Source organism: Bos javanicus, chromosome 3, assembly GCF_032452875.1.
Source record: "Bos javanicus breed banteng chromosome 3, ARS-OSU_banteng_1.0, whole genome shotgun sequence".
Classification (NCBI taxonomy): domain Eukaryota; kingdom Metazoa; phylum Chordata; class Mammalia; order Artiodactyla; family Bovidae; genus Bos; species Bos javanicus.
In genome coordinates, this window is record NC_083870.1 from 34,568,044 (window position 1) to 34,583,714 (window position 15,671).

Sequence of the window (15,671 nt, forward strand, 5' to 3'; positions counted from 1 at the left end):
TAAATTGCCATTTCCTCCTCTAGGGGATTTTCCTGACCAAGAGATTGAACAACGTGTCTTCTTGTGTCTCCTGCACTGTAGACTTATTCTTTACCATTGAGCCACTGAGGAAGCCCTTTGACTCATAATACTGAACTCTAAAATAACATAAACATTGGACTGTTAAAAGACCTGCTGCCTGACTCAGACAGTGGTGCTCCTAGGATATTTAAGTATAGGAATGGGAGACGTTGCTCTAACTTTTAAAAATTCAGGTGTAATACAATTAATTTTTTTTATCCTTTTGATTGGGTATAAGAGAAACTTTCATGTACTTTTCTCCTATATTCCTTGTCAATATTTAACAAAGAGTAGTGGACGATTGTCTTTTACATCCATGCAACCCCCCCAACTTTTCCTCTCTAAGACCCAAGTATTGTCTTGAACACACTAAATGTTATTTGAAGGCGGTAGCATGGGGCAGTGGAAAGCTTGGGACTGAGGATGAATTCTAGTCTCCCCAGTTGTAAGCTGATAACAAAGGACAAATCATTTAACCTCTCTGAGCCTCCAGTTCCAAATCTGTGTAATGAGAACAATAATACCTGTTTCACCCTCACAAGGGTTCTCGTGAGGATTAGAAAAAATAATGTATGCAAAGCATCTGGAATAGTGCCTGAACCAAGGTACATCATTTAATTCTTATCCTTAGAATTAAATATGTAAAGATTGGGTAAGGGCAGCTCACCCATTCTGTAAGCACCTTGGACTGAGTTTTCCAATTACTGAAAAGATCCTCTTCTGAGCTGGAGAATTCTCTGGTCACCAGGGTCTCAAAGGGTTTGGAACATCTCAGCCATGACTGACCAAAGCTCTGGTCCTACTTTATCTCCCCAAACCCATAAACTTAGGATTAGGAGACCAGATTTAGAAGTTGACACCAAAGCCAGGAAGATACTCGAGGCTTTGCACAGAGTGTTGCAATCAAATTAAGGAAGTGTTTTGGCTGACCCAAAATTCCATGGTAGAATTCAACTGGATTTTGTCCTAAACAGACTGGGCCATTTGACCCTTGTGCATCTTATCAACGTCTATCTCCTGGTGGTTTTCACCTGTCACAAGTGCTTATCAGTCGCTGGTAAGCTTAGGTCAGTAAGGCTGGGCTGAGTGGGCAGCACATCCAGCAGTCCAGGGGGGCCCTGCTCCAGCCCTCACCCCAAGGAGAAGGAGAGGAGGCTGTGGAGTGCTCTCTGCAGCCCCTTCCCCAGCATGGGGAGCAGGGAGGTAAGGGAGGTGAGGGGCTAAGGGGGAGGGGCAGGGGAAGAGGAGCGACTCACGAAGTACAGTTTTCGGTGGACTCCAAGGTGCTGTCCTCGATCTCCATGTTGGTTGAGAGGCTGGCAAAGCCATGGGGCAGTTCATCCCACTCATCGAACCGGATGCCTGTGCCAAGGGAGTAGCGACCCTCAGCACACGGCTTACACGACTGGTCCTTCATGTCCAGAAACTCCCCAGCTTTGCAAGAGAAGGCTGGAACACAAGAGCGGGGACAAGGACAGGTGGTGAGGCTGCTGCCACCTAGAAGTGGGCGGGTGTGGGCATCCTAGAGGGAGGAGCAGAGGATGGAGACCTAAGGGTTTCACACACTAAGAGCCATGGTGCATCTTCTATGACCCCGCTTGCATGGACTGTCCAGATTAGGCAAATCCATAGAGACAGAAAGTAGATCTGTGGCACCAGGGACTTGGGGGAGGGGGCATGGGGAGAGATGGCTAATGGATATGAAGTTTCTTTCTGGGGTGATAAAAATATTCTGAGATTAGATAGTGGTGATAATTATGTAAATCTGTGAATAGTCTAAAAACCATTGAATTTTAGAACTTACAGGGGTGAATCATTATTGATTTATCTATTGGCTGTGCCATACGGCTTGTGAGATCTTAGTTTCTCCACAAGGGATTGAACCATAAAAGCATGGAGTCCTAACCACTGGACTGCCAAGGAATTCCCAAAGCTGTTATTAAAAAAAAAAAAAAAAGACGTAGGGCCTTGTTGCAGCATTTTGGGCCATTCTCATTTCCTCCGCCATTCTGAGAGCTCCCCAGTAAAAGAGGGTACCAGAGTCTCTCGTCCTGACCCCTCTGAAGGGCGCCTGGCCTTTCGGCCTTGGATTTCCTGTTGTCTCTGGCCTCTGTCTTCTCCTTTCTGGTCCCACTGGCACCATGCTGGTTGGGATTATTGTGATCTGTTAAGTGAGCTCAACCATTGCAATGTCCTCCTAACGAGTTGCCTATTTCTTGTTTTTGCTCATTCTGTGGTCAGAAGTATCTTTCTGAAATACTGATACATACTTATTTCTTTTTAAAATTTATTTATGTTTAGCTGCACTGGGTCTTTATCTCTCTCGTGGCCGCGAGCCGGGGCAACTCTTCTAGTTGGGGTGCATGGATTCTCATTGCAGTGGCTTCTCTTGCTGCAGAGCATGGCGTCCAGGCAAGCAGACTTCAGTAGTTGAAGTGCAAGGGCTCAGTAGTTGTGGTGTACAGGCTTAGTTGCCTTGCAGCATGCGGGATCTTCCCAGTGCAGGGATTGAACCCATGACCCATGCATTGGCGGGTGGATTCCTAACCACTGAACCACCAGAGAAGCCCATACTATTATTTCTGGTATTTAAAAAATAATCAGGCACCACCCACCAACTTTTGGTTACAGACTTAAGCTCTCAATTTGGCACTCAAAGTCTTTTACAATTTTCCCCCAACCTAACCCCAACTGGCTTAATCTTGCACTCCAGACCCTTCTCCACCCCACTCCCATCCATCCCTTCCCTGTGTTGTCTCCACCTCAGGCCACATCCTCTTTTCTGAATGTGTCTGATGTTCTCCCACCTCCAACCTTTTGCTTGAGTGGTTCTCCCAGCTGTTCCTGATCCCTAAGCATCCATAAGACCCATTCTTTTCACTTCATCTAACACATCATATTGATGTGTGCCTCCTACCAGGCTCTGAGCTCCTCCAGGCATGATGGCTCAGCAACCGGCACAGCCACAGCAGGACCTCCCCTAAGGTTTGCTGAAAAAATGAATAGATAAACGGATGTCTGCTCCTCCCACCAGACTGTACGCTTCTGAAGGCAGAGGCTGTGCCTTATTTATCTTTGTGGTTCACATCGCAAGTGCACATATTAAGAACACTGGCCAAGTTTACTGAAGATGGCTGATTTGTTTCTGTTAATACTCAGATCTTAGCAATATCCATTTATTGATTTAACAAGTATTTATTTGCTCACCTACTGAATCAGGCACTAGGCTAAGCATATTTTAGATTTTAAATGCCCTCAATCTCCTTTCCAAATCATCAAAGATTCCTTGAGTCTAGTTCCTGATCTTTATTGTTAAAAATAAAAAATATTTTGTTTTTGCCTTTTCTAAAAGGAACAGCACAGGGAAAATAGCTGCTAGTGATAGGAAAGTTGTAGCTACAGAGTCCTAGAGGAGGGAATAGGAGCTGCAGGCAAGTCACTGCCTTTCCGGTTGCATGGTCAGCTCCCCAATCAGGGAACATTCTTGTTCCCTGAAGTGATGCCCAGTGCATTTTAAAGATCTGTCTCTGCAGAAATTTATCTTCTCTGGCTTCCTTTTCAAGAACGACTGCAAATCACAGTCTTTCCTAATGAGTGACTGTGGCTGGAGAGTGTAGACTGGAGAGAAATGCACAGACCAGAACAGAAAATGTATGCAAACAGAGAAAAATATCTAAGTGACACACAGCTGGAATGATTTTTACTTTATACTGTGATGGGATTTAAATTTGAAAAGAAAAATAAATTGAGATTCCCATCCATGAAATAGCACTCCTGCACCAAATCTCAGGATTTGGTGGATGGGGAGGCAGGGGTGGGGAGATCTGATTCCTTGAGGCAGCCGCACTGTCAGGAAGGGCCTAACTCGGATGGTAGGGGGCTTGGGGCAGAGGCCAAAGCTGAGAGGCAGGACTGCTTACAGCACTCGGTGCCCTTGACGGGGTCGGGGAGGCTGGTACACAGGCCTGGGGTGTGCGGCACGGCGACCCTCCACCTGGAACCTGTGCTGTCACACGCGGTGTACTCATAGTGGTACTCAGACTGCAGGGGAGAGAAGGGGCAAAGTATGCATTAGCATCTGTCAGACATTAACAGCTTCCCACCTACTTCCTGCCCAGCCAGAAGGCTACTGACACTCACCATCACAGTAATGGGCCCTGGGCCCCAGGGGAGGGGGTTGCTACAGGGAGAGGCAAGGCATCGTGGAGCTGAAATGATTCTTATGAAGAACATACAGGGCCTATATGGCCATTTGGATCATTCCTCTCCACTGGCCATGGTCTAGTCCCTAGAACCGCCAACACCCCCCACCCTCCCGCCTGCTTTTTCATGTCTCTCTGCTGTTGTGTATAAATAATGTCCTATTAGGCCAGAGCAATGTGAGAAGGTGACTAAAGAACAGGCTAGAAACAGGTGGATTTTTTCTTGTCCCAAACTGCAGAATTCACAAACACGGACTGGCCCATGAAAAATTACAAAGGATTGTCACAAAAGCTGTATTTCTATTTCCCCTGATTTCCCTGCATTCTTCATGCTCTCTTCTGCCCTGAAAAAACTATGAATTCCTGCCTCAAATTTTATGAAAACATCATATTTATCCCAGGCAGGTGATGGGTTCTCATCACATCAGCCTGCTGCTGCTGCTGCTAAGTCGCTTCAGTCGTGTCCGACTCTGTGTGACCCCATAGACGGCAGCCCACCAGGCTCCGCCGTCCCTGGGATTCTCCAGGCAAGAACACTGGAGTGGGTTGCCATTTCCTTCTCCAAGGCATGAAAGTGAAAAATGAAAGTGAAGTCGCTCAGTCATGTCCGACTCTTCGCAACCCCATGGGCTGTATTCACACCTAATTTTTCTGTGCAGTGAAAACTCATAGTTCACCTGATCTAAGAATAAACTGAATAACAACAACAAAACAGCCAAATCAAGCATATTAAATAAAACAAGAAGCACTGCAACAAAAATCACAGAAAGCACTGCTTGGGAAAAAGAAAGCACAATAGCTGTGGCAAATACTCAAAACATTTCTTACTCTTTTAAATCTTGTCACAAACAACAGGCCACAGAATTAATGTGATTTTGGCTTTGACAAGCATTTCGCAATCCTCACTTAACCAAAAACTATATTCAAGCCCTAAAGTACTTTGTATTACTGTATCCATAAGAAAAATAGAATTAATGTCCCCCTTCTACCCATATGGAAGGATGATTGCACATAAATGCAATGTAAGGAGTTGAGCTGGGGCTAAAACTGAGACAGTTTGAAGTGGGCTAACCTAAGAATTCATCAGAATCAAAAGGAGAAATCTGTACTTTTGGGAAGGGGTAAATAGACTTCATTTCATCTCTTCTAAGATGCATATTTCTTTCATATTTTAACACCTATGAAATCAAGTTGTGGCTTATACCCGACACAATAAAGAAGCACTGTGTCATGTTTTACGGAGAAGGCAATGGCATCCCACTCCAGTACTCTTGCCTGGAAAATCCCATGGACGGAGGAGCCTGGTGGGCTGCAGTCCATGGGGCTGCTAAGTCGGACACAACTGAGCGACTTCACTTTCACTTTTCACTTTCATGCATTGGAGAAGGAAATGGCAACCCACTCCAGTGTTCTTGCCTGGAGAATCCCAGGGACGGTGAAGCCTGGTGGGCTGCCGTCTATGGGGTCGCACAGAGTCGGACATGACTGAAGCGACTTAGCAGCAGCAGCAGTGTCATGTTTTAATTGATGGGGTTTTCCTTTCTTTTCGGTACATAAAAGCTGGTGTGCCTTACAAGCTGTTATTTCAGACTTGTGGATATGTGGTAAACCTTGCTTTTGATCTGTACTTTAAGAAACTTAGGGTAATGAGAGAAAAATCTTAGAGCTCCATTTCTATTGTCTTCTATTATAAATATAATTTACCAAATATCTATTGTCTGTCCAGCACTTAGAGGTACTAGAGGTTGTGCCCAGCATGGCTCAGGACAGCAAAGTGTAAACTGGGCATTTTTATCCAGAGGGAGAAGATGCAAAGGAGAAGGAGGAGCTGGGGGGAGCTTAGGATGAGAAGCTTTGACTTTAGATCAGATGTCAGTGTCATCTAGGAAAGAAAGAACACCTGGGTGGGAATTCTTTGTGCCCTTGGGCTACCATCACTCTCTTTTTTCTTTTAATTCCACTCTTTTCTTTATCCCAGAGGACTCTGAAGATGAATAAGGAAACTACACATTTTCAATTTCGGGTCTAAAAATGATATTCTCCAAAGGATTTTGCTGCAAGAAAGAGGGGTAAGATCCACAGTATGTAAATTACATAGAATTGAGTGAACCAGGCAGAAAAGCTTCATGTTCTGCCTGTGAACGTAATTATGCCTGTCATTTGCATGGTGCTTTTACACCATTTCATTTGATCTTCAAACTCCCCAGAAGGCAAGCAGAGCAGGGGGTGTTTCCTCCATTGCACAGATGACAAAACACTCCCCATGGGGTGAAGTGGCTTTGTCCAAGGTCACACAGAGCTAGAACCCAGGCCTTCCTACCAGGAATCCTTCACTCTCGGAAGTCCCATCAAACACAATCTCGGGCTGGGCCAAATTTAACAGCCAAATCTAAAAATTAAATAAGACAGTATTGGTTGTCTGCCAGCAGCCAGGGTCTCTTCTGAGGCCTGATAATTAGTGTTAAAACATCAAATCTGTTCGAGCAGATCATTTCAGTCACTCTGACTGCATTTGGCCTGTTGGAGACTCGAGAGCCACGTCTGCCTCTGCATCGTCTCTCATTTGGTGTCCCCTGTGTCCCACTTGGGTGGGAGGTTTGCTGGGAAAATGGTGGTTCCGGGCCTTAATTTCCCTTCAATATGTGCTAATTTACTTCATGTCCCTTGGGGATATTCACACCATCCAACGCAGGTGGCTCTGCTGCAGATGTTTCAGATCTGAGCTATAGTTGATCTCACCATCCAAGACGTCGGCTTAGACAGAGATATAATTGGCAGGACTCCTCAATTATATTCAGAGTTTTATGAACAAATCAATTCCCCAACACAACCTCAGTTTACCTAGTGACCTGACTTGGAGAGCATACGGTCTACATAATATGCAGATTCACAAAGGAGACACATGCATACATTTTTTAAAACATGGATTTTAATCTTTCTTTTTTTAATTTGGCTTTTTAGAAAAAAATCATTTAAAAATTCTGAATTTTATTTTATATTTGGTAGCACTGCACAGCATGTGGGATCTTAGTGCCCTGACCAGGGAGCAAATCCACGCTCCCTGCAGTGGAAGCACTCTTAACCTCTGGACCACCAGGGAGCTCCCAGGAGACACTCAAATAGATCTCATTCGTATGTCCAGCATATAATTCTTTGCTCTCCCCAGGCACAATGACATGACATGTCCCCAAGTCACAATTTTAAATGGGACACAGGAGGAACATATGACCTAGCTGCCTAGAAGTAACCTTTGCCAAAGCAGAGCTGAAAAGACAGAGATGGCCAGCTACAACTGTCTGAGGGACAAGCTCTAGGTGATTAGGGGGTGGCGAGGTCTAGTGTTTCACTGGCCTTCTTTCTGACAGGGAATTTCTCCATCCCGACTGGCTGAGGACACTGCCAACAGGTGGCCCAGACTAACTGGAGAATCCAAGGACTGCTCCCCAAACAGGCCTCCAGGGGTTAACATCGGGGATACAGCCCAGGCTGTTAAGGTCCTGAGGCCATGAGAGCTCAGTGAGCTGCTAAAACAAGCAGTCAGAGAGACTAAGAACAAATGGCTTAGCTGGACATTTGACGCTCTGGGCCTCAGTCTTCTCATTTGTAAAATGAGGAAGTTGGACTTAGGTGATTTCAAACGTCTAAGATTCCTTCCAGTTCCAATACCTTATTACTTCACATACGCACATTGCACACATTTCACATATGCACATATGCACATTGCTATGTGCATGAAAATCTGTTTTTCTTTCCATCTTTCCCCCTCTTCTTTCAAAATGGCATGTCTCAGTTTTTAAAGTAATTATCAAAGTAAGAAATATTAATTGTAGAACCTATGAAAATACAGGCTAGAATTAAAAAGAAAATTAAAATCTTCCAAAAGCCTACCAAGCAGAGATCAATACTTCTAACATTTTATTACATTTCTTTACAGATTTTTTTATATGTGCATATGCATTTATTGGGGCTTCCCAGGTGGAGCTAGTGGTAAAGAACCTGCCTGCCAGTGCGGGTAGATGTAACAGACATGGGTTTGATCCCTGGGTCAGGAAGATCCCCTGGAGAAGGAAATGGCAACCCACTCCAGTATTCTTGCCTGGAGAGTCCCATAGACTGACAGCCTGGTAGGCTACAGTCCGTGGGGTCCCAAGAGTCAGGCATGACTTAGCAATTAAACTACCATAGCTGAAATGATACAATATATGCATTTACTGATTTGTCTGCTTTTGGCTGTGCTGAGTCTTCGTTGCTTTGCAGGGACTACTCTTCATTGCGGCACGAGGGTTTCAATTGCTGTGGCACATGGGCTTGGGGACCTGTGGGCTTCAGTAGTTGCTGCACAGAGGTTAGTTGCTCTGCAGCATATGGATTCTTCCTGGAACAAGGATCGAACATGTATGCCCTGCATTGACAGGCGGATTCTTATCCACTGAGCCACCAGGGAAGTCCATGCATATGCATTTTTAAAACAAAATGAAGATCCCATGATATGTAGTTTCTTCTTCTGACTTTTTTTTTTTTTTTTACATTTTAGGTCACGAGCATGCTCCTGTGTCTTTAAGGTTGCACCACAGTTGCTCTAACCATTCTCCTGTTACAGGTCATTGAGTTTTGTCCAATTTTTCCTTATTTTAGATAGCACTACAATGAAGCTTTATGTGTATCTTTGATTATTTCCTTTGGAGAGATTCCCAGAAGTGGAATTACTAGAGTAAAGAGTATGAGTTTCTTTGAGGTTCTTGATCAGGGAGGGAGATTTCTAAGTCTTTTTAAATTTCTTCACTTCTTATTACAATAAAATTCAAATGTATATTTTAAGACAGAATATGATGACCCCCAGGTACCCATCACCCAGCTTCTATACTTATAGTTTCTGCCATTTCTGCTTATTTACTTCCACCTACTCCTCCCCACTCAAAGTTGTTGTTAGTTTTTCTAGGTTTATTTATTTTTAGGGAAAAATTATATACATTGAAGTGCACAAATCTTGTTCAGTTTGGATAAATGGATCCACTTGAGTAAAACAATGACAAGCTAAGAATCACTGCCCAGAGACAGCTACTGGCCAGAAAGGTAACCACTCGGCCACTGCCCCTGCCCTACTCCCCAACCCCCTCACCGCCCAGAGACAGAACAGACAGAACCAAGCAGAGTCTCAGATCCTGAGTCTTAAGGTCACTGAACCAGTGCTACACAAAGTCACAGCCACCAAGGAAGCAGGGAATCAACATGACTTGGGTTTGTCTTGGCTGGGACAGGGCCTGAGTCAAGAAACAGGTTCTTAAGTAAACCTGGATTCTGACTAGGGGCCTTAGGGTCTGGAAGAGGCCCCTCCCATTCTTCCACCAGCTGCAGGTTCAGCCCCTTCTCAGCATCCCTGAAAGGCAGATACTTTGGGGGAGAATGTCAAGATGGGGGCTGGGTGCCCCAGGCAAACACCTGAGCTGGTAAGTGGGGTCAGTAGGTGTTTGTTGGTACAGTGCAAATGCCTCTTTGCTGAGAAAGCATGTGATGCAGACAGGAGCAGATCCCATTAAACAATCCTGACTGCCAAGGAGAGACCAGCCCTTCCCTGGAAGGGAGGAGTAAGCTCTGCTTAGCACAGAACAAGGAGATCATGGTGAAATGTCAGAATTGAACATTAGTGCCCCCAAAGAGACTTTCTCTGTGGCTCAGCCCCAGCTGAATGGCTTCCAGAACTGTTCTGTGTTCTTTCTGCTCTGGAGTGCTCTCATTCAGGTTCTGGGTGGAAGGTCTGCAGACACTGGGACTCAGCGACCTTGACCTTGTAGGACCTTTTTGATTGTTCTCTGTCAGACTGCAGAGACTCCCTCTTTGCTCCTTTCTCTCCCTCCTTCCCAGGCTCTTAAGACTGCTGGCTCAGTAGCAGTGTCTCCTGGGTCCTAAAGTGTGAAAGTGATAGTCACTCCATTGTGTCTGACTCTTTGAGACCCCATGGACTGTAGCCTCTGTCCATGGAATTCTTCAGGCAAGAATACTGAAGTAGGTAGCCATTCCCTTCTCCAGGGGATTGAACTTGGTCTCCCTGGGTCTCCTGCATTGCAAGCAAATTCTTTACCTTCTGAACCACCAAGGAAGCCCTGGATCCTAAAAAAGAAGTGAAAGTGTTAGTCGCTCAGTCGCGTCTGACTCTTTTCCACCACATGGACTGTACTGTAGCCCACCAGGCTCCTCTGTCCATGGATCCACTTTGGAGTGGCTTGCTATTTCCTTCTCCAGGAGATCTTCCCAACCCAAAGATCGAACCTGGGTCTCCCACATCACAGGCAGATTCTTTACCATCTGAGCCTAAAGGTCTAGACATATCCAGCCCTCGATCTCTGGTGGCTAAATCTGTTTAATCATCACAACAACCTGAAGATTATGTTAAAAATACAGATTCCTAAAAAAAACAAAAACAAACAAAAGATTCCTGGGCTCTACTCTAAAGATTCTGGTTCTTCTCTAGATCCTTTTCTGCTTTCAACTCACTCTTCTATGGAAACTTAAATAATTATCCCATCAGGAAGCAAATCATATAAGTACATCTCATACAAGATGGGGGAGGTCACTTAATCTAGGATCCTAGACAATTTTCCCTACACAACCAAATCCAGAATTTTAGATATATGCATTTTTCTGGACACAGTTTTCATCAGACCCTCTAAGGAGTCTGCACACAGAGGAAAAATCATTAAAATCCGTAATAATGCATTCATAGTTTTTAAATGGCTTAATATTTTACCCCAAAACAGGCTGTTCACTTTTTAAATACCTTAACCCAGGGACTTTCAAATTCAGCTCCAGAATCTAGGGGTGTAGAGAGCCAGCCTCTTCAGAAGTGAGTGAGCATTCCTCACTTTAAGAGAACAAAGTTTTATTTTAAAATCTATTTTACATGTTTATTCTTCTCAGTTAAGTTTTTTAAGTTAGACTGTCAATTTTTATTAAAAGAAATTCTGCTAGAATTTTGAGCAGAATTGCATTGAACCTATAGGTAAATTTTGGGAGGTTTGATATCTTAACAATATTGAGTTTTCCAGACCATGAACACAGTATATCTCTTCATTTCTTTAATTTTTCTCAGGAGTAGTTTGTAGTTTCTCATTTATTGATCTTGCAACTATTTTGTTAAATTTATTCCTAAGTAATTTAAGGTTTTGTTTAAATCAAAATTTCCACATCCCAAAAAGTTTAACACCAGTATTTACTGGAAAGAGCAAATCCCTGAAGGTGAAATTGCATGCATGAAGCAGAGTTTCACTGAGTTAAGGCTGCATTTTGGTCTTCCTTTAATCACCTCATGCAGTCAGTGGTTTCCTCCTACCTACAAGCAATACCCTCTCTCTCCCAGAGCAGGCACCAGCTGACAGACCCCAAGCAGGCTGACCCCTGCCCACTGTCCTCAATCTGTGTGCTGTTGCCTAGCAACATAATGCCAGGAGCCCCGGGACTCTCAGGAGTATGGGGGGGGGGGCCTGGCCTTATGCTGCCCCTTCTTTCAGCACTTTCTATTCAACTCTGGATTTATAGAGTCCATTTTGATCAAAAACAAAAGAGATGGTGCTTGATCTCTCTGCTACGACCTGCCTTGCTGGTTTGGCCATGGACACATCACAGAAAGCATACACAGGGTCTCTACACCCAGCTGGGGCAGTTTGTGGCACCATGCTCTGGGCCAGACAGGCCCCTGACCTCACCATCTAACCTGTCTGTTACTAAGCTGCTCGTCCACTTTGGGCACAGCCTTGGTCTGGAGCTCTTGGGAGACAAGACTGGTATGGTGCTAACAGCTGCCACAGGTATGAGCACCCACGCACCAGGCTCTGAGCCGAGCACTTTACATGCATCTTCCTTTTAGTCCCCACAAGCCCCCCGATACTACCCCTACTGCCTCGACCTCCCTGTAATTCAGTCCCACTGATCCTCAAAGCCTGAATGACTTGTTCTTTCCATAGTACATATCACCTTCAAACATACGTTATAACTTATAGTTATTCATTATGTTCCTTGTCTATTTCTACTCCTGCCCTCACTCCAGATTAGATGTAAGCTCCATAAGAACAGGGATCTCTGATTTTGTTCACTGATGTAGCCCAAGAGCCTAGAAGAGTTCCCAATGCATAGTAGCTACTAATAAGTGTTCGTTGAGCGATTGAATCGAGGGCAAAAAGCATGCCTCGAGAGCAGCTGTGGAGCTATGCAGGCACTCAAGATCACAATCAAAAGATCTAGACTCTCCTCTTGCCACCCCACACTAAACAACTGTGACCAGTTATTAAGTCTCCACATACCACAGGTCCGTCCCCCATAGAACAGGGATGCCAACACTCTGCTAAGATGACTAACAGAATCCCCCTAAACTGAGTAACATCAAACTGTCAACACAACTAGGAGATTAGGTTCAGGAACACTTTTTGTAAACTGGTTAAAAAAGAAGCAGCAGCCAACTACTGCTATGACCTAGCTTGGAGGGGGGATATGGAAGGGGCACCCGGGCAATAGGAAAGGGAGAAAGGAGTCAGGTCACATTTCTAGCCTAACAGCTATGTGACAGCAGCAATTAGATTCTCCTCTGTTCTGCTGATGTTTACCACCTGTCCTGACTCACCCTATCCTCTGATCCCAGTCTACTCGTACATATGAAACAACATCTGTCCTTTTTCCACTTTTTCTCCCCAGAAACTCCCCCGAAGCTAATCTCCAAGAGAAAGGCTGGCTGTTGACATTTATGACACTTAGTAACTGTGGCCAGCCCATCAGGTGCAGCAGGCTTTTCGTATGGCTGGTGAATATCCCTAGGATTGAAATGGCTTTGTAGCCAGGAAACAAAATGTCCCTTTATAAATTCTAATTCCTTTCTGGTGAGTGAAAGTTTGGTACACACATCTGTCTACAAAGTAAGGCTTTATGAGATTGTATTTTCAAAGATGTGCCTTTCTTGGTTTTTAATGAGGTCAAGATGTTCCATTAAATGTTTTCACCTGAGCTTTTAATCACACATGAAAAAATCAGGTCAACTAGGTCCTGGCCTATGCAAAACTCTCCAAGGACAGCGTTGGATATGCTAGCTGGTTATGATGGAGAGCTTGAACCTGGAGGACAGAACTCTGGCCTAGAGAACAAGGCCAACAGACAAGGCTTCTGTAACTCCAGTGGAAGAATATATGTGAGCAACAGCACAATCCCCTAGTACACTGTTTCTCAAACTCTTCTCATTAGCCATTAGTCATCATCTTCCTTATCCCCAGCCTCTGGTAACCACAAATCTACTTTCCATCTTTATGGATTTACCTTGCCTCCTTTGTGACAGATTAGGTGACTATAGGTGCATAGGTTTATCTCTGGACTCTTCAGGATTTTTTGAATAACACTTTCTCTTCATTCCTTTTATCTAGCTAGCAATTTATATTAGACTGATAAGTAATGTTTATATGTTTATAAATGTACATTTTACCTGATGTGTTATAGAAAGCATACTTGAACTGCTTAAATATTTAGTTTTGCTTATTTCTTTAAAATATCTGAACAAATATTTCTTTAAAAAGTAAAATACCAGTCTTGGCATGGTCCTTTTGCTCTGATATTGACGCTGTTACATTCAGCGTCTCTTCAAGCCAGGAACCATGTCCTTGACACCTTTCTCCCTTAGGTCCTGTGTATAATCACTGACACCCTATCTATTTTCTGCCTGCAAAGTATCTCTTGAATCAGTCCCCCTGTCTCCACCCACACTGCTACTCAGGGAAGTGAACTTCTTGCCTAGAGGAGCCTCCTCATTGCTCTCCCAGCTTCCATTTCCTATAAATGGAATCATACAATATGTGGCCTTTTCTATCTGGCTTCTTCTACTTAGCATAATGTTTCCAAGGTTCATCCATGTTGTAGGATGTATCAGTACCTAATATTATGGTTCAGTAATGCTCCATTATATGGATATGCCACGTTTTATTTATCCATTCATCAGCTGATGAATATTTGTGTTGTCTCTACTTTTGGTGGCTAGGTGGTAAAGAATCTGCCTGCAATGCAGGAGGTGTGGGCAGATGTGAGTTTGATCCCTGGGTCAGGAAGATATCCTGGCAAAAAAACCCACTCCAGCATTCCTGCCTAGAAAATCCCAATCCTTGGGGTTGCAAAAGAACTGGACACAACTGGGCAACTTAACAACAACAATGCTGTTAGCAATATTCATGAATGAGTTTTTGTGTGAACATATGTTTTCAATCACTTGGGAACATACTTAGCAGTGGAGTTGCTGGGTCAAATGGTAACTCTATGCCTAACTTTTTGATGAATTACCAAACTGTCTTCCACAGTGGTTGCACCATTTAATATTCCCCCTAGAAGTGTATGAAGGTTCATAGCCACACCAGTGGCACTGTGGCCACACCAGAAGCTTCATGGCCACATCAGTGGCTCACTTTCTTTTTTAGGTGGACCCTCCACTACCGCCTGACAATCCTGTTTCCCTCAGGACCACATCCAGCTGTGTGCTAGAGTTCGTCTGAGCCCACAAGAGCTGACTAGGCTCATCTCTTCCCAACTCCGTGCCCAATGACACCGGTAACTTGAAACTGGCTATGATGAGAGTATTCATACCACCGCAGTCAGCAAATACTAAAAAGTAGGACTGCCCTTCCCCTCCCTAGAGAGTCAGTTGTTAAATATGTAGCAGCACACCACTAACAGCATCCATTTATTCCAAACTCCATAGCTTTCTCTGACTTGCTCTTATCTTCAGTTTGTAAATCCACCCTTCTCCCTACACATCCTCTACTTCAATTAAAATCCTAGCCTTTCCTAAGGTTCAGTTCAACTCTCTTACACAAAGCTATTTATGTAGTTTCAGTTGCCTTCATGGACTGATGACTCCAAGTTTTTATCTAGAGCTCAGCTCTTACGCTTGAGCTCCCAATCCTTATTTGTAACCGGCAGGATTCCTCAGGGACATCAGATCCAACTTTTATTTTTTTAATTAATTAATTTATTTTAATTGGAGGCTAATTACTTTACAATATTGTAGTGGTTTTGGCCATACATTGACATGAATCAGCCATGGGTGTATATGTGTTCCCCATCCTGAACCCCCTCTCCTACCTTCCTCCCCATCCCATCCCTCTGGGTCATCCCAGTGCACCAGCCCTGAGCACCCTGTCTCATGCATCGAACCTGAACTGGCGAGATCCAACTTTTAAAAACAGTTCTCAGACGCTCTCCCCACTGCTGTCCTGTATCTAACTGAATTATACTATCATCTGCTTCGTGGTGGCAATACTGATCTTCAGCATTTTGTTGTTGTTGTTTTTAAATTAATTTTTATCGGAGTATAGTGGATTTACACTGTAATGTTTCTTCTGTACAGCAAGTGAATCAGTTATATACATCTACTCTTTTTTAGATTCTTTT

At 44.1% G+C, this 15,671-nt stretch overlaps 1 protein-coding gene across 3 annotated transcripts in view; it reads right to left on the reverse strand.

The window, feature by feature from the left end:
* The window catches only part of ELAPOR1 (endosome-lysosome associated apoptosis and autophagy regulator 1), a 74,610-nt gene that overhangs the window by 35,078 nt on the left and 23,861 nt on the right, over positions 1–15,671 (reverse strand). For all 3 annotated transcript variants that reach the window (XM_061410960.1, XM_061410962.1, XM_061410961.1), the window contains 2 exons: positions 3,981–4,101; positions 1,317–1,509 (listed from right to left, as the gene is read on the reverse strand). In XM_061410960.1, the coding sequence (XP_061266944.1) occupies positions 1,317–1,509; positions 3,981–4,101 (314 nt within the window). The remainder of the gene's footprint in view (positions 1–1,316; positions 1,510–3,980; positions 4,102–15,671) is intronic.